Raw genomic sequence first — 25,299 nt, forward strand, 5'->3', positions numbered from 1 at the left:
GTGATAAGGTTGATGTGTTTCATTTTCTTCATGATCTAGCTAGAACATTTTCTAGCTAGCTTGTGTGGTATAACGAACCATTTTTTCATTCAGGTGTATGAGTTTCTTAGATTGAGTGAACTTTATTACGTAAAAAAAAAAATGTTGTGAAGGTAGGTTTAGTTTGGCTAATCGATCTATGAAATATTATTTCAGGCCTGAGGATGTACTTTCCAATCTATATTGGGGATGAGGGAACAGTCGAAAACACGAAGATGCATAATGCATTTAAGGTTTACCTTTGATTATCTACACATTTAGCTAAAACACTTCGTCAATAAATAGTTTTGACTTAAGTTGCAAGTGAAGTCAGGTTTAAGAGATGGACCGGATCATGGTTATAAGATATATATTAGTCTCTGATGTGCCCAAATACGTAAAGCATTGCCTTTTACTCGCTTCGTGACCCATCTGAGGTAAACCGTAAATGCATTTCCGTATAAACTGATAAAGCACTCCTATTAGTCTCCTATTTCTACTCTGCAAGTTTCATGTTTAAGGTTATGCACACATATTTTTTTTTTTTAAATTACAATTTTTATGACATTGTTTGATACTAGTAAATAATTGCTACTTGTATTACTTATAATAACTCTAATTAATAGTATGCTTATTGATGTGCAGCTCCATTTTTCATACTTCCGATGTTTCTTACATGGAAAACTGCATAAGTTTCAAATAACCAAGTCTAGTAACATGTGAAACGTGAGTTGGAATAGCGTGCGTTTTACGTAAAGGTAGGTCATAGGTGCATGGGAACTTGATTAATTTTTATTTTTTTGAATTGAATTGAATGTAAATTGTATTCAACCATGCATAAAACTGTTTAATTTTGCAGTGAGTGTTTCAGTTTTTTTTTTTTAAATACACTGAAAGAAGAATAAAGAGTAGAACTTAAAGAAGGTTTGAAGAGATTGAATTGAGACTCGTAGGATTTACTCTCAAACACAATTATTTTTGGTTCACTATATATTATCTCAGACACATTTATCAGTGAAGATATGTACGATATACCCTCACACACATTTATATTTTTGTTACAAACATAAATCACTTGTGGTAACTTACCGTATTTCTTGATCGTTTCACATGTTTCCCAAAGATCGAACTAGTATAGTATACTCTAGTGAGTAGTGACTAGAGTTTAGTCAAACAAATAAAATTGATCTCCCCCTGTTGAGAGATACTATTCTTTTTGTTGTAGTTAGATATTTTTATAACAACATTGGAATATGCTTATAATTGGTATGAGTGTCTCGTAGTAATAGACATGTGTTCATTGTTCTATGTTGAACTTGAAAGACGTATTTTATTCGTTATCTATATGGCACAGAATCACCCAATAAAATTGGAAACAAAAATAAAAGAAAAAGAAGTATTTAATAGAATAGTAATAGTCAGGACGCAGGACTCAATAGATATTAATTAGTAGCAATATGCTAGTGTTTATGGTATGACCCCATTATTGCTATATAAAGAGCCAAGTGTCCAATTCTTGATCTCAAGTGAAATAATAAAAGACAGCCAAATATGAGTTTATGCTCTGATCTCATTAAGGGATCAGACGAAAAGACTTTGGAGGACTTGACGTCCAATGTGAAGCAAATACAAGACAATGTATTAGAGGAGATACTCACACTTAATGCTAACACCGAGTATCTTGAACGTTTTCTCCATGGGAGCTCTGATAAAGAGCTTTTCAAGAAGAACGTTCCCGTGGTGACCTACGAGGATGTGAAGCCTTTTATCGACCGTCTCGCGAATGGAGAGTCCTCTGATATTATTTCTGGCAATCCCATCACAGGATTCCTTCTAAGGTTCATAATTTACATTTCTTGGCTTAATTTAATTTTTACAAATTGTGAAAATCAACCTTATCCGTGGATACTCAATACTCAAGAGATGATGTTCTTAATGGTTGATTTTTACTGTAGTTCCGGAACGTCCGGAGTTAAAAGGAAGATGTTTCCTCGTACCAACAAGTACTTGGAAAACCTCAAATTCATCTATTGTTACCGTTCGCTCGTTATAAGCAAGTAATGATATATAACACAATAGTGGTTTTTAAAATACAACATTTTATAATATTTGTAATTAAGTGAATGAGGGTATCTTTGTTTTTTTCTTTCATAGGCATATAGATGGTCTTGAGCATGGGAAGGGAATGGTGTTTAACTTTTGTACACCAGAGAACACAACTCCTTCTGGTTTGCCATCAGCAGCTGCGACAACGAGCTTCTTCAAGAGTGATTATTTCAAGAACCGACCATCATGTTGGCATTGGTCATTCACAAGTCCTGACGAAGTCATATTGTGTCCAGACACCAATCAGACTTTGTACTGTCATCTTCTATGTGGCATTGTTCAAAGAAACGAGGTTGTCAAGGTTGGTGCCGCCTTTGTTTCAATTTTGCTCCGAGCAATCATATTTCTTGAGAACTTTTGGAAAGAAATTTGCACTAATATCCGTTATGGTCATCTTAGTGAGTGGATCACTGATACTAGTTGTAGGGAAAGTGTTTCAAAGATCCTTGGAGAACCTAATCCTGAATTGGCCGATCTCATAGAAAACGAGTGCAACAAGAAATCTTGGGAAGGTATAATCCCAAGACTTTGGCCTAAAACCAAGTTTATTGAAAGCATTGCAACTGGTCAAATGGCTCAACACATCCCAACATTGGAGTTTTACTCCAACAAGTTGCCATTGATTTCGTCTAGTTATGTATCTTCCGAAACTATGTTTGGGATTAATATGAGTCCTCTTTGCAAACCTAAAGATGTCTCATACACATTTATGCCAAACTTTTCATATTTTGAGTTCCTACTTGTTGACGCGGGCGATCACAAAGTCGAAATTGTTGATCTCGTGGATGTCAAGTTAGGTTGCTACTACGAACCCTTGGTCACAAATCATTCTGGTGAGTTAAACTTAAACCTTTACTTCAAATGTTTGTGTATACATATATTCTCAACTAATAAATTAACATTGTGATTTTTTTTACTAGGTCTACACAGATATAAGATGGGTGATATTCTTCAGGTTACTGGATTTTACAACAATGCACCTCAGTTTAGATTTGTACGTAGAGGCAATTTGACGCTAAGTGTTAATATGGAGGTAACAACAGATGCAGACCTTTTAAATGCGGTGACACATGCAAAAGTGGTTCTTGAATCATCAGATTTGATGCTAATGGACTTCACAAGCTATGCGGATATTTCTACTTCACCAGGTCACTATGTTCTTTACTGGGAACTCAAAGCCAAATACAACAACGACATTGCTGATCAACTTGATAACAAAGTTTTAGTAGAATGTTGTTATGTGGTGGAGGAATCACTAAACAGTTTTTATAGAGATTATAGAAGTAGAGAGGGATCCATTGGAGCGCTCGAGATAAGAGTGGTGCAACAAGGATCTTTCGATGCTGTCATGGAGTTTTTCATCAGTCAAGGAGCTTCCTCGACTCAATACAAGACACCCATTTGCATCAAATCTTCCGAGGCCTTGGGGATTTTAGAGAAAAGGGTTCATGCTCGGTTCTTTACTGATAAGTCCCTCTCCTCATAATTTCATCTTTTATGTCTTGTGTATGCATTAAAATAAAAGCTCGTGGACAAACAAATATTGGACGAGGCAAAATTGTACCATTCAACTTTATATGTATGTGTATCTTTGTTAACATTTCTCATGCGTACGTGATTTGGTTTGGTTACTAGTTACTATGCGGCTGAGTTCACGCTTGGTTCATATGTCACGTTTTTAGGCAAGGACTAAGGAAGTTTCTTCTGCAATATAATGTACCTTTAGCTACCCATTTAATGTTGGAACTTGTTTTTGACAAAGTGATTTTGATCACTTTCCAGTGGATTTTCCGGTGAAAATGTTCATCCGAATGACCGGTTCTTAGACACATAGCGAGCACTACATAGTCGTGTTTTTAAAATGTCAAAAACGGAGTTCGATATATGAGAGAAATGGGTGTCCAAAGTACCTAGCATAGATACCAAAGTGGCTAGCGTAATATAACTTAAGGAAAGTATTTTATTAGGAAATCAATTTCTAAAATTGTTAAAGTTCCATATATGTACGTTACAGCCTTTTTAGATATACACTACCATAAAAATACTCTTGGCGGAATTTACAGAGCAAATAATAGCATGCATGAATACAAAGCTTTGTATAATAATGAACTAATAAATAGTTCATATATAAATTTGTTTGTAATAATAAACTAATAACAATACGTAGTACATAAAAGTTTTTGGAATAATTAATTAAAAACTTTACAGAAACAAATAAAAATCAAATTAAAAAATAATAGTGAAAATAAAATATATATACTAATTACAACTCACACATTACAAATGTAATCTTGTTTGATATGTTTAAATTAGGAAATTTTGAATTACAGATATAGATTTGAAAAGAATTTTATTAAATTTATACTGGAAAACCGTAAAATAATATTATAAGTAATGTTAGAAATAATTTTGTTTTGTTAAAGGTTACACAAATATACATATGAGTTAGGTGTGTCGTATGACTTTTTGTTAGTGTCGTAGGATCCTCCCCTAATCCCAAAACATAATTGCAAGAATATCTTTTTTTTTTTTCTTATAAAAAGAAAGAAGCGTATCAATAGATTAGAAAAAGAAGAAGGAAACAAAAAAAAAACACTAATTAAGTGGAAAATCTACAAACATTTATAACCCAATGTCGCAGAACACAATCATACCACACATTATTTACCAAAAAACACTAAATAAAAAAAATCACATCTTTTATGGAATCTTTCTCAAGTAATCACATTTTACACATCATTAAATGGTAGGTGATCAATACAAATTAGAAAGCAAAATGAGAATCCTTCTCTAATCGAGTAAGTAAATATATTCACATCCACTTATATATAAACACATATCTATTTTAACCTTTTTTACACGATTAATTACAGTTTAGACGAACCGGTTACTTCGGTAACCCGTAATAAGTTTTATACGCGCTTTTAGGGATTAGTGTATCATCATCATCAACGAAAATCCTCTTCTTTATTTATGAGTTTGTCTTTTGTTTGTTCACAACATTAATTAATTATTTTTTATTCTTCAACCTCTCTCTTTGTCAGAGAAGTTTCAAAAACCCACACACACATTTTTTACACACTCTTCGTCTTCCTCCTCTTGCTTCTTCGATTTTTTTTGTTTTTATGCTCAGGTAATGTCGTTTCTGTAACCGAAGGTCATCTCCGAAGAATCAATCACTGAGATTTTACAAAATGGCGGCTACTAAACTTTTCTCGCGGTGTTTCGTTTTCGTTTTCGGTTTCGTGTTCTTCTCCTTCGCTCATCTCTTTGGCTTCTCTCTCGCTGGTGATCCTTACATCTCTTACGATTTCATTGTTTCGTACATCACCGCTTCTCCTCTCGGTGTTCCTCAACAGGTCTCCTTTCGACTTTTGTTTTTGCTACCTAAACCCTCTCTTCTTTTTTTTTCATGTGAAATTGAGGTTTATCTTGACGTAATCTGATCGTTTTAGGTGTTAATCTAGTGATTTTGTGTCCTTGATTTTGCTAAAACTCGTATCTTAGTTGTAGCTCTGGATCTAACATTACGGTTCGTCGGAGGTGGTTGGTTTACTTGGGGTTTTTTTTTGCGAGTGGGTGATGATGATTTGCTTCTTTTTCAGTATATTTCATCATATATATAAAAACGTTACAGGACGTGTCTCTTGTTGTGTTGTTTGATCAAAGGAAACGAACTGTTCTTATCTTTAGATTTTGATTTGGGGTTTATGAAAATGTATTATACTGAAATCTTTTTACAAGCTCTGTGGTTTTTCAAACACGATTTATGTTGTATCTGATTGGATTGTTCCTTTGTAGGTTATAGCCGTCAATGGGAAATTTCCAGGTCCTGTGATTAATGCTACAACGAACTACAATGTTGATGTTAACGTTATCAATCATTTGGATGAGCCTCTTTTACTCACTTGGTGATGATCCTTTACACATACTTGGCAGTTTATTTTTAACTTCTCTAGAGTTTAGACTTTTTGTGTGATTCCTGACATTTCTTTGAAAATTTTGGTAGGCCTGGTGTTCAGATGAGGCGTAACTCGTGGCAAGATGGTGTTCTTGGAACAAACTGTCCAATTCCTCCGAAATGGAACTACACTTATGATTTTCAGGTGAAAGATCAGATTGGAAGTATTTATAACGGATGCTTCAAACATACCCCGGAATAATCCAGTTCACAAACCATATGTTGAATATTTCAAAGAAATGGGGATTTCTGAAGAATTCTACTGCCTGATGGAGAAATCATCTTCATTATTGGTGATTGGTATACTCAGAACCATACTGTAAGTGCACTGCGGTCTGTTGGAGTCTATTTTCTTTTGATTATAAGTTTCAATGTCGTCTCAGCATCTTTGAAACTCTGCTTTCTTTTAGGCATTAAGGAGTATACTTGACTCTGGTAAAGAACTTGGGATGCCAGATGGAGTCCTCATCAATGGGAAGGGTCCTTACAAGTACAATAGCAGTGTCCCTGATGGCATTGTATATGAGACTATTAATGTTGATCCAGGTAACATTTTGAGAGTTGTATTCTAATTTTGCTTCCATTCTGTTCCCATTTGCATCCTAATCAAATTTTGGTTGAGGAGTTGTGTGCATTAGATCTCCAGCTTTAGCTATTTTTGCTGTCATTTCATTGCAAATCAAAGTTGGCTTTGAGATTTATTCCCTCTTACAGTATTCGAGTTACATTTTGCAGGGAAAACATACAGGATCCGTGTTCACAATGTTGGTATCTCGACAAGCCTGAACTTCAGGATCCAGAACCACAAAATGCTCCTGATTGAAACTGAGGGTCGCTACACCTCCCAAATGAACTTCACCGATTTCGATATTCACGTGGGACAGTCTTACTCTTTTTTGGTCACCATGGACCAAAACGCTACAAGCGATTACTACATTGTGGCGAGTGCTAGATTTGTTAATGAAACAGTGTGGCAAAGAGTCACCGGTGTTGGCATTCTCCATTATTCCAATTCCAAAGGACCTGCGTCTGGTCCTTTGCCAGTTCCCGCAACTGATGTTTCTCACCCTTGGTCCGCCATGAACCAACCAAGAGCCATAAAGTATGTCTATAAAACTCTTCAACAAGTGGATGTTTGAATTTAACCTGTAGCTATGTAACTGTAATGCTCATTCTTTTCATATGCAGGCAAAACACATCTGCAGGTGGAGCTCGTCCAAATCCGCAAGGATCATTTCACTACGGACAGATAAATATCACAAGCACATACATCTTACGAAGTTTGCCTCCAACAGAAATCAATGGTACAGTTCGTGCTACCCTTAATGGGATTTCATTTGTCAATCCAAGCACCCCCATGAGGCTTGCAGATCAGCATAAAGTGAAAGGAGATTATAAGTTAGATTTCCCAGACAGACCACTTGATGATAGACATCCACGTCTCGACAAGTCTATCATCAACGCGACATACAAGGGCTTTATACAAATTATCTTCCAGAACAATGATACCAAGATACAGAGCTTCCATATTGATGGATATTCGTTTTATGTGGTTGCGTAAGTAAATCATGCCACTCCTGGGTACATGTTCTACATTTTCTATCAGTTTAACTGCTCTAATGTGGATTTTCAATTTTTGGAATTCCAGGATGGACTTTGGCATATGGTCAGAAGACAGAAAAGGTTCATATAACAACTGGGATGCAATAGCACGAAGCACGATTGAGGTAGTTTCTCATTTGCAATCTGTCTCTGTACACATATTGGTCAGCAGTTTACGTTATTGGGATATTTTTTGTTTTACTGTTTGCTTCAGGTTTATCCAGGGGCATGGACTGCTGTGCTTGTTTCCCTTGATAATGTTGGAGTTTGGAATATCCGAGTTGAGAATCTTGACAGATGGTATCTTGGCCAAGAAACATACATGCGAATTGTAAACCCCGAGGAAAATGGAAGTACGGAAATGGATCCGCCTGAAAATGTTCTGTATTGTGGTGCTCTTCAGAGCTTGCAAAAGTAAGGATCAGAAACTTCACTATCTCCTTCAGATTATGTAAAAAAAAAAAAACTAAGTAACTCTTCTTTTTTTTTTTTTCCTGCAGGAAACAAGATCACAGCGCTGCTGCAAAACTAATACTAAATGGACCGTTGAGACTAATTTTCAGCATGATGATGGTTTTGTTGCTGGCGTCGTTTTGGTCCTTTTTCTGAGTCTGTTGCATCATTTGGAAATCTACTCTGGTCTGGTATTTTGATCTCCCATTGGTTAGGGCTGTACGTAGATGGAGAATATAACGAAACTGCTGGGTTCGTTGTGTTTCTCTCATTTTATTGATTGTTATATTTCTTATTGTTCTAAAACAACCTTAGTTCGTGAGGGTTTGTGTCTAAAAGCTTTGTTCTTAGTAGCTATAGGTTATTTGGAGTTTATGTTCCTTGTTCAACTCTATTCGCAACTGTAACTAAAGCTTTCCCTTTGGGGTATTCTACATTAATATCTACCCTTATCCTCGTGATCTGGATACATGCAGTGTCTTTAAAATCTCGTTCTTCCATCTATAGCTAAAACTTTAGTTTCATGATATGCATACTTACTTACTTATATTCAAAGATTGTAAAATTTATTTTATTGTAATTTAAGTACGGATAAACGAAAGAAGTCTACAGTCCAGAAGTGAAGGGTATGCCCGTGCGTGGGAGCCAAGCGGTCCCGGCAATGAACTTCCCGACAGTGAAAGCAGATGCATCGGAAGCTCTACCCAACACATGAAACCCTTTCCAACGGACACGCCACCTCGTGGATGAAGCTGGTCCGGTATTCTTATATTCTGCATAGAACAGAGTATCTAAACCAAACCCCGAACCTTCAATCCACGGAGACCACCCGACTGGACTCACAACACTATCCAAATACGTCTGAAGAACTACGGTGCGAGAGTACTTCATCCAAGGCCTGCCCATATAAGTCTTAACGCTACTGAGCACTGGTTTTAGATCAGGAGCCGGTACGATTCTTGAGTTATGGATAGAGATCCCTGTGTTCTGAAACGGATCAGCACGACCTTGTGCGGTTATCACATTGGCTTGACCTTTGAGTGGCCGGCGAGGGAGGATGAGACAGTTTTGGAATACGGAAGCTGCATTTCCGAAGATGAAATCGACTGTTCCATAGATGTAACACTCTCGGTAAAATTGACGCTGTGAATGAACCATCAGTGTGTCTTGGTATCCTTCAATCGAGCATTTGTAGAAGATTGAGAGGTCCGACGATGATCTAAGTGCGACAGCCTGTCCCTTTGCCGGACCAGCTGTGTTCCGAAACGCTATGCCTTTTGCTATGAAGTGAAGTCCCTCAATACCTGGATCACACGCAATGTAAGCCAACTGTTTCACAATGAGAGCAAAATGACAATATTTCAAATGGTAACGCTTACTCATTTTGCGGGGGAATAAAACAACGGTTACGTTTATTTTTATATAATATAATTTCTAGTAACGATCCCAATGTATGATTTAACTTATGTCGATTGGAAAACTCAAATCGTACGGAATATTCGAATAATTTTTTATTAGTGACATAGAAACTTGTTATAATTAGATCCAATCTACTAACTAGAAACAATTAATGAAAAAGGATTAGATTATTTACCGGCAGTAGCGGAATTGTAAGTGGTGTAACCACCTTTGACACTTCGACCACCGGTGATAATGGTGGATCTCATTCCATCTCCGACCAACATTATGTTATCATTATATAGACGTACGTTTATGTTTTCTTGATATATCCCTCTTTTCACGTATATAACGAACCTCCCTGACATCGACTTTCTTCGTCCGGCCACGTCAATAGCCGCTTGCACCGTAGTGAACTGTCCCGATCCGTCTTTGGCCACCACGAGGTTGGCTCGAACGGTCCGCAGAAGTCTTCTATCTTTACCGGAAACCCACGTCGGAAAACCAGCGTTGGTGGTGGTTCCGTTGTTCCCGGCGGGCAAGAGGGCTCCGTTGATGGCTAAGCAGTTGCTGATGAGGTTAGAGATTTTGGTGTTTGAAACGATGGGTGTGATGAAATCTGAGACGTTGAAATCGGATGAGCCGCGTCGGCAAGTCTCTGTGTTTGTGAGAGCGGTGCTTAGCCACGTCTGCGCATCAAAGTCGCTGCACCTCTTCTCGGCAACGGCATTTGGAGACACGCCCTGGAGCGTTCGGTTTAGTTGCATGATCGTGTCTCCGTAGAGGTCAATGCAGTCTGTCAAAACGGCTTGTTTCTTGCAATCTGTGCAGTTCCGACCAGAATTAGTCAACTCGTCCCGAGCTGATACGGCCCGATCCATGGCTGCTTCGACCAGCATAACTCGGAACTCGGATAGTTGTGTCGGCTGTCGGAAACCATTGTGGTTCTTGAAGTAGCTTTTGCATGGATCCGGATAAGGAGTTTTGTCGCACCACCTGTCAACACCTTGACCACTGGTGGAATTGCCATCGACTACGGTGGTGAAAGGACGGAGGCAGAGTAGTGATAGTAATATCAAATGTAAAGATTGAGAAGAGAATTTTTGTAACATCATCTTGATGTGGTTTTGGTGTGAGAGGGTGGAATTGAAAGTAAATGCTAGAGACTAGAGAGTGGGAACATGCATGACTCCAAGTCTCCAATCTATATCTTAAATCTATAATTATATATTGAGGTGTACGTATTAACATTTAAAGCAAAACAAGCAAACAAAAATTTATATTGTGAGGTTATGAATGAGATGAGATCTACCTTTTGCTAGCTCGATGGCTGCTGTCTTCTTATTGCGTGAACGATACTATCACTTAATTCTAGTATAAAGATATTGTTTTAGAGGGGTTTTAGGAGATACTCATCATACTTTAACAAGTTTTTCGTTTTTAGTAATATTGGCTTGTAAAAAATTGTGCATGTTGTTACTAAACAATGGTCTGATTTAACTTTTAAAAAAATTTATGTGTTCATTTCTCTATTAAATTATGACTTCTTCGTAATTTGAATTATTACTTCTTCTACGTACGTAATTTGACTAAAAAATAAGCTATTGAAAAATCAGTAATTAAGTTTTAAAAATTCTTAAACAATTCTACGTTTCCTAGAAAAATGCCGTACGAGATCAAGATTACTAAAAATAAAAATTATAAATATCCGACAACAATTAAATATCGTCACTTGAAGGTATTAAATATGATTACTAATAACATATATATATAGAATCCAAGATGTAATTAAAAGTCATAAACAAATTAGTTACTCTTTTTTATCCTCTGTTCCTTCACTTCACATGCATGCTATGTATATCGTCAACCAACATATTATATTAACTATCAGACTCAAATCTAAATTCAATGCAAAAACATGTTAACATTTATCTCTGTCTAAATTAATGATCAGCAAGACTGGATCGTTTAATTTGTTGTTTAAGTGTTTCGACTAGTTCACATTTTTTTACGTAAAATATGCACAGTACGTCCATATAACAAATTAATATAAATTAAAAAGAACACAAACGATCTTATGTTATAAATAGTAGTCTTTAAATTTGCAATACTCTTATAAGAGGTTTTTTTAACAAATTTTTAATCTAAAAGCCTCCCAAGACCATTATAGCTTCTAGCTATTGAATGGGAATGCAATTACTAGAATTATACACATTTCAAATCATTATAGTTTTCAATTGATTATGAACATTCAACTTGTCGAGAAAGATGGCATGTTCGTCTTCTCTAGTTAATACTTCGAAAGAATATACTATATAAAATAAACCATGTGATCCCTTGAGTGTCCTATGCACACTTACTCACGCAATTAATCACTGTAAAGAAACAAAGAACAGAAGCACACAGATAATTTAAACAAGTCCACTAGTTACGACTTTATTACGCGTAAACGTCCTTAATTAAATCTTCTATTAGAAAACCACTTAGACAATCACATATACAACACGATCTTGCTCAAGTGAATTCATAACGCTCATAGCCAAAGGTTCATTTTCGCAATATAAACTATATTTAGAATTACTAAATTTTACATCATTGTAATTAAAGCATGAAATTATAACCAAGTCCTTTTAGAGTTCGGAAGTGAAGGGTATGCTGGTGCTTGGGAGCCATGAATTACCGGCGATGAATTTTCCGACAGTGAAAGCAGATGCATCGGAAGCTTTGCTCAACACATGAAACCCTTTCCAACGGACACGCCACCTCGTGGATGAAGCCGGTCCGATATTCTTATATTCCGCATAGAACAGCGTGTCAAGACCGTATGTCGAACCTTTAGTCCATGTAGACCACCCTACAGGACTCACAACACTATCTATATACGTCTTAAGAACAACAGTACGCGAGTACTTCATCCAAGGTCGGCCCATATATGTCTTAACACTACGGACCACCGGTATTAGATCAGAAGCCGGTAGGATTATTGATTTATGGATAGAGATCCCCGTGTTCTGAAATAGATCAGAACGACCTTGCGCAGTTGTTACATTGGATTGACCTTTAAGCGGTCGGCGAGGGAGGATAATACAGTTTTGAAGAACGACGGCTGCGTTTCCAAAGATGAAATCGACTGTTCCATAGATGTAGCACTCGCGGTAAAACTGGCGTTGCGAATGGACCATCAATGTGTCTTGGTAACCTTCTATTGAGCATCTATAGAAGATTGAAAGGTCCGAAGATGACCGGAGTGCCACGGCCTGCCCCTTTGCCGGACCAGCCGTGTTTCGGAACGCTATGCCTTTGGCTATGAAGTGAAGTCCCTCGATACCTAAATCATACGCAATTTGGCCAATTTGTTCGATTATAGTCAGGAAAAAAATATAACAAAAAATGTAAATGGTGAATGTTACGTTAGTTTAGATAGTCATAATAATGCTGCCAACAAAACAAAGATTAGTGAAAAAAAAAAATTACCGGCAGTGGCGGAACTATAAGTTGTATAACCTCCTTTAACACTTCGACCACTGGTGATAATGGTGTATCTCATTCCATCTCCGACCAACATTACGTTATCGTTGTTAAGACGTACGTTTATGTTTTCTTGATATATCCCTCTCTTCACGTATATAACATACCTCCCTGACATCACCTTTCTCCGTCCAGCCAAGTCAATAGCCGCTTGCACCGTCTTGAAATGTCCCGATCCGTCTTTGGCCACTACGACGTTGGCCCGCACCGAATGCGATTGGAGAAGTCTCCTCTCTTTACCGGAAAACCACGTCGGAGAACCCTTCGAATCACCGGTGATGCTCTCGTTTTTTCCGGCGGTCAAGAGGGCTCCGTTGATGGCTAAGCAGTTGCTGATGAGGTGGGATATTTTTGTGTTTGAAACAATGGGTGTGATGAAATCTGTGACGTTGAGATCGGAGGAGCCTCGTAGGCAAGTCTCGGTGTTTGTAAGCGCGGTGCTTAGCCACGTCTGAGCGTCGAAGTCAGTGCAACGTTTCCCGAGACCCGGTTTTGAAGACACGCCTTGTAACGTGCGGTTAAGCTGCATGACAGTGTCTCCATAGAGGTCAAGGCAATCTGCCAAGACGGCTTGTTTCTTGCAATCGATGGTGCAGTTCTTGCTGGAGTTAGCCAATTTGTCCCGAGCGGATATGGCACGATCCATGGCTGCTTCCACGAGGAGTACTCGGAACTCGGATATTTGTGTTGGCTGTCGAAAACCAAAGTGTTTTGTGAAGTAGCGTTTGCATGGATAAGGGTATGGAGTTTTGTCGCACCACGGGTCAATGCCGGTGGAATTGTTGTCGGCTACGGTGGTGAGAGGATGGAGGCAGAGTAGTAGTGAGAGTAAATGTAGAGATAGAAAACAGACTTTGTGCATTACCATATTCATGTTGCTTTCTTTTTTGGCTAAGTGATGTGGTTTGGTATAAGAAGGTGGAACTGAGTGTAGCTCATAGTAAAATGTTAGTGACTAGAGAGTGAAACCATGACTCCAATTAATCTCACTTAATTAAATCTATATTTATATATTGTGGTAATATCAATATTGAAGCAAAACAAGCCAAACATTAACCAATAAAAATATATGTTGTGAGGTCATGAGTGAGGTGGACTTAGCTCGATGGCTCTTTTCTTATTGCGTGAACGATTCAATCACTTTCATTTTGAGTTTCCACATTACAATTCAATGTTTAGATTTCATTATTATATGTATAGTATCCTATGGATGATGTATTGTACATTAACTAATATGGGTTCATCATCACAGTTTAGATGTTCTTATGCTAAATGTCCCTTGTAGAGTACACAGATGGGTTTGAGCGATAACTAGGATTTAGCCTTTTTTCGTTGAGACTACGTATTATAATCTCGTTAAGTAGTTAATTAAAACATTTTCATTGAGATCAACCATCACAATTCATAATTTAAATTCTTTGTGCTAGATATATCCTTTACGGATAACCCCATTATAGATTCATCAGTTTGATGAGTTCACCAATATTTGAATAGTGTTTAGCGTTCTCTCTTTTAGGTTATATGTTATAATTTTGGTTAGATAATTAAGACATTATGTTTGCATTTTTACTTCTTCCAAATGGTCACTTATTCTTAATTTAACACAAAAACTTGATATAAGCTGTAAAAGAAACTAGTTCTTAAACATGCAATTATATATACTTTTCCTAACTTCTAATACCGACAGGTCCGGCAATATGTAAATGATTTGAAGTGGTTATAATATCTAGAAGAACGCCGTACGAGATCTTGGATTCTTGAAATAAAATTAAAATATAGGACAACGATTCAAATTATTAAATATGAATTATTAACGTCCAATAATATAGAATCCAAGAAGTAAGAAAAGTCATAAGCAAACGCTTAATTAGACTTAATTAGTTGCTCATACTAATACCATTTTCTTTCTCTCCTGGCACTTCTGCTGTGGATCCTTCACTTCACGTGCTATTGATGTATCGTCAACAAACATAATTAACTATTACGTTCAAATCACAATTAAATGCAAAACCTGTTAACTTTTTTTCTATTGTCTTCATTATCGTCACCAAGAGTCCAAGACCCTAGTTTAATTAGTGTCGACTTTTTAATTGTTATTTTAGTACAAATATTTGTTTCTTCTTTATTTCACACAAACGATATATTTTAGTCTGTAACGTATATCATACACATAACCACGCGAATTGAATCCGATTGCGACACTATTATAAACGCTAATTTTATATGCTGCTAGAAATTCTTGTCATTCATTTTGCCAATGTAAGTTAGTTACTATAGAATGTAATTTCAACTATATATATATATGTTGAATAATTATGTATAATCTCATATTTATAATGAACATTTCAACTTGTCGAGAAAGATGGCATGTTCTTCTTCTTTTTATCAAGAAAAAGATGCTTTTAGCATACACTCTCACGCAATCACTACATTTTCTCGTACTATACATCGATCCCATCATGCTTTCTTGCTTATTTTATTATGAAATTTCATCTATCATCTCTAAGATTATTGGATCCAGGGGGAAACTTTTCATATCACAAGGATTGGACAAAAAATGGATTATGGCCAAATTTCAACTCTGTTATCGATGAAGGAGACATCAAATGGGCTGTTTTCGAAACAGAGATCGGTTTATTAATCAGAACCGGAGAACATCACTGTCCAATAAGAAAGACGATGAAACAACACTTGAGTGATGGCGATTATTATCTTTGGTCGGAAGTCTTACCTTTACCGAGAAAGTATTATTACTTTATTCATCTTCAACCATTCATCTCATGTGATTGGTTTTCTCTTTTTACTCGAGCAAAACGGAATAGAGCAGCAAGAAGACTCTCAAAGGATCATAGAGGGTATTTGGCGGAAGCATCAAATGTATTGATTTCAACCAAGCAACAAGATACAAAAACATCTTCAACGATATTGAATTCACGTTTCCAAATTAAAGTAATGCCAGTGGCATTTTGGAGTTTCAGCTATATGTTGATAGCCAATAAAAAGTATGTGAAGGAGGGACTTAACATATTATATATGTTGCCTGTAAGGCTATCTGATAGCGGGGTTACTTCCACTTTTTCATCGAAATTGTATCAATTTCCTATATTTGCGTATAATGGTGTTTTAGAATGTTTTTTTGTATCTTGTAAACAATTTTTGATATCAATATATTGATTTGACGAAAAAAAAAAAAATCTAATTAATACGTAGGAAAAAAATGACCCATGCATGTGATAGATCTCTCGAATGTCCATGCATACACTCTCACGCAATCACTACATTTTCTCGTACTATACATCGATCCCATCATGCTTTCTTGCTTATTTTATTATGAAATTTCATCTATCATCTCTAAGATTATTGTAAACAAACGTACTGTTTCGTCAAGAATTATATCTTTGTTGTATATTCTTCATAATTTTTCAGCACTAGCTCTGGCATGTAATAGAAGTATCAGCAAAAAAAAGTCATAAGTTGTACGTAGTTGCGTGAATGTCAAGAAGCACATGGAATGGAATGGAAACTTATGGTTTGGATTGGATCTGTAAGAGACAGAACACAGAAGTTATCGTTGACTTCTTTGCTTGCCATTGCACCACCGATTCTAAACTAATGATAAGCACTTAAATGTGCTTTATCTATTATTATTATCCCCACCGCAATATTCGCTTATCACTTTCACTATATGTGATTTCGATTTTTTTTTGTTTTCAGTTTTCCAGGATAAAAGTAATTGAAGAACATAATAATATGATAATGGTTTCTTATATGTATTGATAATTTGATACAATGTAGTCCACAACAAAATTAACGGGAAACCTAATTTGAGGGTCGTCACTCATCAAAATGTGCCATCAAATTCAGACACCAATGGGCTTTTCGTTCTATCTCTATTTCTCCTCGTGTTTGGCTTGGCTCCCTATTTCCTAACAAACACTTCATATATAAACAAATCTGAAATCTGTTTTTTTTTTTTTGTTCTTTATATTAATTACTTTTATATATGCTCAAAATATAAGACCATATATACTGTTTTGCATAGGAGTTTGATTTTTTAATAAGAGGTTTGAATTAAGTATCGATATATGGTTGGTTTTGGGCATTTTCGATACGTACTTGTAAAGAATATATATCGAATTCCTTGTTGGGTTTAATGCTGAGTGATATTTAAACGTAACATGTTTAGAAGTGGATATTTATTAGTGTTTTTCTTATAACTTTTCAGTCTTTCTGTTAACAAAAAAAAAAAAAAACTTTTCAGTCATTCACAAAAATCTAAACCATATATAAATTGGGTAGCTTCCAAAATTCGCTCGGTTTAGTTTGGATTTGGTACGGTTCAGTTCGGTTATAATGTTCAATCCAAATCCAAACCCAAACCCAAAAACATCAAACAAAAATCTTTGTCGACGTTACCCTCTCTAACCTCACTTTCAATCTCCGATCGACGCCAAACTTAGAGCGTTACCAATTTCGCCGGAGAAGATGCAGCAGAGAAAGCCGACGGCCGGAAGACCTAGTGGTACCGATGGATCCGATTTCTCATACCGCATGGTCGTTGACTCTCGTGAGTTTACAAAATCCCAAAGTCTCCTCTGACTCCAGATCCTTAATCTCGATTTGTTCTTGATCCGTTCGTTACGTTTTGGTTTAGGTTACACCAAGGTCACTCAAGAGAAAGCTCGTCTCCGTCCTTTGATCTTTGTTCAGGTACTCTTGGATTTCGATTGATTTGGTCTAGAATTCGATTTTATGATGCGTTTGCAAAATGTTACATACTTGAGCACTGAATTTATCAGTTCATGTTTGGTGTATCACACTTAAAGGTTCAGAACTAGTTTGTTCTCACAATTGAGGGGGTTGAACAAATTGCAATTAGCTCAATCTCCTATAGCTTAGTTTCAAAATTAACCAAATCATTTAGTTTAGTGTCTAGCAAATTCATAGGTTTCAAAAGTGCTACATGCAGTTTTGATTTCATTGAGATTGTAGTGTTCTTGAAATTGTTGTAGCATTAGTTAAAAAGGCTTAATATTGTCATGGTCTCATCTCATGGAGATGTATCTCTTTTAGCTCAAATCTTTCAGGTTTTGGCTTTTGCAGGCTGCGATTTATTTAATCGGACTAGCGTGTGCGTTTCTGACAACAACTAAAAAGGATGAGATGAACACCCTTCCAATTGCAGCTGCTGCTGCTGGCTTTGTGTCTTCATTGATAGGAGAATTAGGTTAACCCTCTCTTCTTTGTTGTTCTACTGGTTATGCATAACTAAAAGCATCCTCTTTTCTTTTCTTTATATGTGTTTGTTGTCTCTGTTTAAAGGTTGTAGACGCAGCAGAGTAAACCTTTTGAGGCTCTATACGGCTGCATCTACCATTGTTATGGTTCTTTCGGTGTTTTGTGCTGTTAGGAGCAGATTAACGATGGAGGTAAATGGACTGACTCGAACAAACTTTCACTCTAGTTATATGCACTGCCAATTTTTTACTTGCATAATTAGTTAATTAACTGATAAGCTTCGATTAGTTAGAAGTATACGGTATACCTGTTAAAGCTCCGATGATGATCCAAAGCAGGAAAGAATTTTACTTTCCTAGTTGTGGACTACTGGTGATTGTGGTAGTAATGGTGTCTCAGAAGATGAATTTTAGCTTGTATATTGATGCTATCACCTGACTCTCGATAAATGCTGTAGGAACGGAATAGCTCAGGAACAACAGCGAAGCTTGAGCTCGTAGGGTTCATTAGTGCTCAATTAGGTAAAACATCCAGAAGATTCTACTCACTTCTTCTTCAAGTACATCCCGATGCTACTTGAGTTACACATTCGTGGGTTATAAATATTCTGTTTTCTTCTGTCGAATGCAGGAGCAGTGGTGCAGATATTAGTGATCATCGTGACGGGTTCCCTTGTCAATAACATGTCTCCACCTACGAAAGCAGAATAGGGATTACAGAGAATTTGGGTTCTGTCGTGCGTAATTCTCCTACATGAAGAAATTTGAAATTTTGAACCGTTTAGTTTTCTCCACTACATGAATAGTTGTAAAACTCTTGTTAAAAATTATTCATAACGTTTTCAATTAACCATTCAAAAACACATTATTGATAGAGCGATACACCGTAATATTAAGTGCCTTGACTAATTCACTTAGATAGTTCTTAGTCACTTAATTAAAGATGGGTTTACATAATGATTATTACGAAATGATAAAACATATAACTCGTCGACCGGCCGGTACCTAAGGGAAGCAATATATATGAATCTTAGACGACGACAATGTTAATATACTTTAAGAGAATTGGATGAGACATTGTTGTATTAGAGTCAATGAGAGACTCATGGCCATTGTTGTTTTCCAGCCAAGAACACCAAGTGGCCCATGTTAATGTCATGCCCTCTTCCCAATTATCATTTCATTAATATTAGTACTATGTACTATTGTGTTTTCTATGATAGTATAATCAGGGCTCCAATGTGGAAACCGTACTTATCACATGTTACTATGCGAAATATTATTGCGAGTTTGCGATGCGACGGTCTATAATTGTATCATTATATCATATAGTATCAAACACAATCAGCTGCATGCAAGGCTAGCTAGCTAAACTCTCAAGTTCGAAACTTGTATATATTTTTTCGATCATAGAATAAAATATTGAAATGGCAAGCAAACACTTTGTCATACTAATGTAATGATAATTATTGATAAACACGTCCTCAATACGTTGCATATAGCATAATAGATGAATCTCAATAAAAGAGGCAACTAATAAGTAGATAGTATTTTGTAAGCAAGAGTAAAATAAATAAAATACAGTTCGAATTAACGTAGAACATTAGAAAACACTCTCTATTCATCATGTTCATTGTTCAATGTCACCCGCCACCATACTTAGTTAGGAGTTTGCATTTGAGACTTTATTTGATCCTCTTTCTTGAAATTCGGATTGCATTTATAGAAACATAAAATAACACACCAAGATTCTCATCATATTTATATAATTTATATCTTCGTTTTTGCATAAAAGATAATGAATATTGTAAAGGTTCTTAAAAGTCCAACTACTCAAAACAAGTTATCTACAACTAGATTAGTTCATGCCCTTTAAATGTTAACTTTAAATTTCATCGTGTTTCATATATTTAAATTATAAAATTTTTTATGGCTAATTCAATTCAAATAACAAGTTAGTTATTTGTAAAATGCCAACCAATACAAAAAAAAATCATGTATAGTTATTACTTATTAGGTAATGCATGACAGACCAATTTGCAAATGAGTTTATGATTCCTTCAAAAGAGGAGATCTATCTAATCCATGTTCATCACATCACGTGTCACGTACCTTACATTTCATTAGGCTTGAATCACGGAGTAAACTTGTAATAATGTTCTTGTTTTATTTTTAGACAATTCAAGACTTACTATATGGTCCATTGTTATTGTTATTTTTTTCTTTCTTTCACACTACACTATTTCTGAAAAGTTTATCTCTTTTTCACACCCAAAGGAGTGTTCTCAAGAGAGATACTATGTAGTATATATTCCTATGTTTGGATATAGACATATAGTTCGGTTGAATTTTCGTAACATGCATGCATAAATTTACGGTTTATATATAGAAAAATAAAACAATCCACACTAAATTACATACTTTTAAAGATTCACATGATCTACAAATAGTTTTTGATGGTTAAAAAGTCAAACTGACATAGTTTAATTTTATAACAGGATTAAATTGGTGGAAAATTATATCGGCATCAATCATAACTTAATTAACAATTATAGATGTAAATGAGAGGAGTTAATGGGATCGTTAGTCCCTAGCATACTCAAAATGTAAACATTATCAATATGAATGCCGGATATTATGATACTCTATGTTATCTGTGGCTTTGTTGTTGAGTACACACTAATTAACCATATATAGCAAAAGAAGAAACCCATAATCACATTCACAACGGAATCATCTTTACTGTTATATAAAATTTTTTTAAAAAACCCATTCGTATTGGGAATTATCTAATTCGAACGAACAGTTGAGAGTTGACTATGATATATTTTACGATTTCTTGACCATTTTTTTGAAAATTTAAGTTACGTACTCATACGCATAATACGATTTTGTTCTTAATTATATATCAGAAACTTGATACATATATTTTAACTATTTTTAAAAGAAAGATCTACATTCAATTTTTAATTACAACAAAATGTGCATGTGTGTTGTATATATATAACTAGAAGTAGACCCGCGCGATGCGCGAGATAAATTTGATATTATATTTATAATAATTTTACTATATTTTCTGGAAATCAATTTGATTGAAGCAATTAAGTAATTTTCTTCATTTCTATGCACTATCTCATAGAATATTTATTTGATATTTCCAAATTTTAATATAAAACTAAGTGTATATGTTTCATGATTATTTTGTATTATGCAGATTGCTATCTACTGCATAGATTATTTAAAATACATTATAAATGGTATTTTTTTACAAAAAAAAACAAAAAGTGAAATAATTTTTTAATTTGTATTCAACAAATTCCATCATCAATTAAAATAAGCATTAGAATATTTTTTTTTTATTCAACTACAGTAGGATACTAAGAGTAAAATTTATAGTCTTAGATCACACTACAAACAACTCTTTGAACTTATAATCTATACAAATCTACTTTAGGTTTGTCCTGGTGTCATATTCATTTTTTTTTGTTTTAAAAAATATCATTGCTTATTAAGTGTTGATTACTTTTTCCTTCGGTCTCTCAAAAAATCAAATCTTCTAATATTTCATATCGGATAGTATTATATAATGACACATTAATATTTCAATTTTTTTGTCAACAACCTTTATATTAATCCAGAGCATCAAAATAGCCTAATATTAATTACACATACAATTAAAAAGTGAACCATATGCATTCTTAAAAATAGGTTATGTTAATTAAAAAGAAAAGTCACATACAATTTACCATAGCCGTTTTGCTCTCTACCACGATTCCCGAGAAAAAATAATATATTCTAATTTAAATGAAAAAATAAATAATGTAACAATAACATCATGGGAATTTATAAATAAATAAATTATAGGAAAATAATGAAATAATAAAAAATAAAATTTTAGAGTAGAAATGGAAAATATTATAATTTGAAAGAAGATATATTAAGGTAGTACCAGGTAAGTTCTCTAATTTATCTACCAAAGTGTTGATTTCTTTGTATGTTTCTATACAAAAATAGTGTTCAATGTAAAGTTCATCTATTGTACTATGATCGTATAAGAAGATTTCAAAGTTATGGTTAGTTAGCCGGTAGGAGTAAAAATATTTTGTTTTAAAAAAAATCTGAAGGACCAAATGTTTTTAGCCACGTTTTTTCGTTTTCAAAAAATACTTAGCCCTCATTAACATTTTAACGATATTTATATAATAATTTATTAGATCACAAAAATTAATTATAATGATGCATAATATTAAAATAAATTACAAAGAATTATTTTAATACAAAAGAGGAAAGAAAAAATTATTTGGAAAATGTGTTACGGTTACATATTTAATTAGAAATTTCATAATTAAAAAAGAAAAATGCATATAATAATATATATGTAAGAAACTATGCGAACATCAAAAATATATAACAAAATGGATCTTTTTAACTTAATTCTCTTGTTAGGATGATTGGAACTAATATTTTTAAATCAAAATTTATATTTTTATAGCCTTCAAAATCTTTTATTTTACACATCTGTTTCATACTTTCTTAATTTATAAGTATGATTAAATTTAAAATTATGTTAGATTTGTATCATACTTTCTAAAACTATTTATATCAAATTCTTAAATGATCATTTCATGGATTTTTATGCCATAGACAATATAAAAAATAGAAAAATATTAAAGATACATGAATATAATTGAATAGGGTGAGGGAATGATTACTTATATGATGATAATCTAATATATAAAATAGAGATGAATTTTCAAAAAACAAAAACTATAATAACATAAGATGTATATCATATAGTCTCTTATTTTTTTTACAGTTGAGCTTTTATAAAACAATATTTTGATTGTTTTCTAAAACTCATACAAAAAAAAAACACAAAGCTCTTTTTTTATATAATAATTGAGATAGGGGATGAGAGGATGAGAGAATTAGAGGATGGAAGTTACAATTTCATAAAACAATTATGGGAATCAATTATAATTTATTGTGTGCTGAAAAATTCAATGTAAAATATAGTTAATGCAAATTTATATTATTTCAGTTTTTATATTAAAGTGTGAGTTTAATGTATATGACTAAATGTGTTTTGTGTTTTTTTTTTTGTCAACTATTTTGTGTTTTAATTGTTTTTTAGATTTATATTAAATTGGGAATTAAATATATATATTATATATGTGATAATACATAATATTTGTTTTAAGTTAGATGCCAAGTGAACCAATAAGAAGAGCGTAAAAATTTATTTATATATATATGATTTGTGAATAATATGATAATTATTTTTTGATTAAATTTCATGATATTGTATTCTATTAGACAGTGTTTCCTCTCTCAACTGTTTAATAATAGTAAATTAAATAATTTTTTTTTTCTAAATTAAATTATAGTAAATTAAATAGTAGAATATTTTTTTGGTTAAATAGTTACTTTATCTAAATATTGTAGATGTACTAATTTATTATACTGAAAAACGATCAAACTTTCTCTAATTTCATTATTTACCGTAGATTTCACCGTGCTAAAGTAAAGAAAAAATAATTCTCTTTAATTATTTTATTATAAACTTATTTCCCAAAATTTATATAAATATGTTATAAATAATCTATTACCCATATTAATAATTTTAGGAAAAAATACTTTAAAAGGAGGAGGAAATTTTGTTGTGATTTTTGAACTTTAAATCTTAAGGAAAAAAACTCATACCAATTTTCTTTGAATACAAAGAAAAAAAATTTAACTACTCCATTTTATGTTTAGTTTATATGATATTTAATTTAAATAGAAACTTAAATTAGGGAAAAAAATTTTTGCAACAATGACACTTTTTTTAAAAGCAAACAATACATATCTTATAACTTTCAACACAATATCATAAATAAAATAATTTTAAATGTTAAATTAGAAATTAATAAAAATGACACATGTCAAGCATATAGAGCGCCAAATGTCGCTTTGTGAGGCAAAGTTAGAAAAAACCTTATCTTATTATATAAGATACACACAAGACACAACTTACTACATAGTTTCACAATTCGTCCCAACACAATTTGTCCACAAATACACGAAAACAAAAATACAAAAACTGGAAGCTGGCCACCATCAACATGTCGCAGTTCCTATACTCTCTAACGACCATCTTCATTCTCATAGCATCGACAAACATCGACAAAACATCAGCAGCCAGTCCACCATCATACTCCCAAAACCACAAAACGTTCGTGAAAACGGCTTGCAACTCGACAACATCACCTGACAAATGCTACAAGTCCTTATCCTCATACTCCACCACCATCAAATCCGATCCTATCAAGCTATGCACCACCGCGCTAAACCTCAACGTGAAATCCGCAAAGGAAGCAACGTCCGTCGTCTCTAAGCTTCTCAAAAAGTCTCAGAGATCCACCGCCGGACGAAAGAATAAAATGTTACCGGAGACTCTTATTCTCAAAGACTGCCTCGAGGAGATGAAGGACACAATCATTGAGCTCAAGCAAGCGATCACAGAGATGAAGACTCTCAAAGACGGTGCTTCGGTGGCTGAGCATATCACGAACGTTAGGACATGGGTGAGCTCGGCGTTGACCGACGAAGGGACTTGTACTGACGGGTTCGAGGAGGTGAAAGTGAATAAAGAAACAACGAAGAAGGTTAAAAAGGTTGTTGAGGAACTTGCAATGACGACTAGTAATACCTTGGCGCTTATTACGAATCTACGTTACTAGCTAATTCACGATTTTATAAGAAGAAAAGGTTATGAAAGTTATTATTGAATGGATTATTAATTTACTACTACTCCTTGCATGTGCATGTTTTTTTTTATTCACGTCAAAATTGATGCGATGAATTTCTTGTATCTACTATATTATATTCTATCATGTTAGAGTTAATTTAATTACGCCGACTTGTATGATATGGATCACATATATTTATGGATGGTTACCAGAATAATAGAGTTGTCTAATTTGGTTAAGTCGAATCAAATGGCATCAAAATCAC

The 25,299-nt window shown here is 34.3% G+C and overlaps 6 protein-coding genes across 7 annotated transcripts; 4 read left to right on the plus strand and 2 right to left on the minus strand.

The window, feature by feature from the left end:
• Window positions 1–1,569: 1,569 nt before the first annotated feature.
• LOC17875304 (4-substituted benzoates-glutamate ligase GH3.12) lies at window positions 1,570–3,660 on the plus strand. 2 transcript variants are annotated; one of them, XM_023777545.1, is made up of 5 exons: window positions 1,570–1,856; window positions 1,974–2,075; window positions 2,173–2,635; window positions 2,771–2,957; window positions 3,045–3,660. In XM_023777545.1, the coding sequence occupies exons 1-5, from the start codon at window positions 1,570–1,572 to the stop codon at window positions 3,608–3,610; spliced, it is 1,605 nt and encodes a 534-aa protein (XP_023633313.1). In that variant the 3' UTR covers window positions 3,611–3,660. The 2 variants fall into 2 exon arrangements, with proteins under 2 accessions (XP_023633313.1, XP_006281771.1); XM_006281709.2 differs by having other exon boundaries at window positions 2,173–2,957.
• Window positions 3,661–5,183: 1,523 nt separating this feature from the next.
• Window positions 5,184–8,580, plus strand: LOC17877179 (monocopper oxidase-like protein SKS2). Its single transcript, XM_023784709.1, is given in 9 exon segments — window positions 5,184–5,483; window positions 5,926–6,035; window positions 6,134–6,404; window positions 6,496–6,631; window positions 6,821–7,187; window positions 7,274–7,642; window positions 7,734–7,812; window positions 7,902–8,101; window positions 8,188–8,580. Coding segments are annotated over 9 exon segments (1,806 nt in total). The 5' UTR covers window positions 5,184–5,318; the 3' UTR covers window positions 8,297–8,580.
• A 104-nt stretch (window positions 8,581–8,684) lies between these two features.
• On the minus strand, window positions 8,685–10,727 carry LOC17875596 (probable pectinesterase/pectinesterase inhibitor 59). The gene is made up of 2 exons (XM_006281558.2): window positions 9,735–10,727; window positions 8,685–9,444 (listed from the first exon to the last, which is right to left on the minus strand). Exons 1-2 carry the CDS (start codon window positions 10,651–10,653, stop codon window positions 8,747–8,749), a joined length of 1,617 nt encoding a protein of 538 aa, XP_006281620.1. The 5' UTR covers window positions 10,654–10,727; the 3' UTR covers window positions 8,685–8,746.
• A 1,349-nt stretch (window positions 10,728–12,076) lies between these two features.
• LOC17876227 (probable pectinesterase/pectinesterase inhibitor 60) lies at window positions 12,077–13,940 on the minus strand. The gene is made up of 2 exons (XM_006282041.2): window positions 13,013–13,940; window positions 12,077–12,866 (listed from the first exon to the last, which is right to left on the minus strand). Exons 1-2 carry the CDS (start codon window positions 13,938–13,940, stop codon window positions 12,169–12,171), a joined length of 1,626 nt encoding a protein of 541 aa, XP_006282103.1. The 3' UTR covers window positions 12,077–12,168.
• Window positions 13,941–17,465: 3,525 nt separating this feature from the next.
• LOC17877254 lies at window positions 17,466–19,177 on the plus strand. The gene is made up of 6 exons (XM_006281146.2): window positions 17,466–17,633; window positions 17,721–17,776; window positions 18,170–18,293; window positions 18,389–18,495; window positions 18,762–18,825; window positions 18,935–19,177. The coding sequence occupies exons 1-6, from the start codon at window positions 17,552–17,554 to the stop codon at window positions 19,012–19,014; spliced, it is 513 nt and encodes a 170-aa protein (XP_006281208.1). The 5' UTR covers window positions 17,466–17,551; the 3' UTR covers window positions 19,015–19,177.
• Window positions 19,178–24,407: 5,230 nt separating this feature from the next.
• LOC17874858 (pectinesterase inhibitor 4) lies at window positions 24,408–25,025 on the plus strand. The gene has a single exon (XM_006281908.1). The coding sequence runs from the start codon at window positions 24,408–24,410 to the stop codon at window positions 25,023–25,025; it is 618 nt and encodes a 205-aa protein (XP_006281970.1).
• Window positions 25,026–25,299: the final 274 nt, after the last annotated feature.

The sequence above is a fragment of the Capsella rubella genome, unplaced genomic scaffold (assembly GCF_000375325.1).
Source record: "Capsella rubella cultivar Monte Gargano unplaced genomic scaffold, Caprub1_0 scaffold_8, whole genome shotgun sequence".
In the NCBI taxonomy this organism is placed as follows: domain Eukaryota; kingdom Viridiplantae; phylum Streptophyta; class Magnoliopsida; order Brassicales; family Brassicaceae; genus Capsella; species Capsella rubella.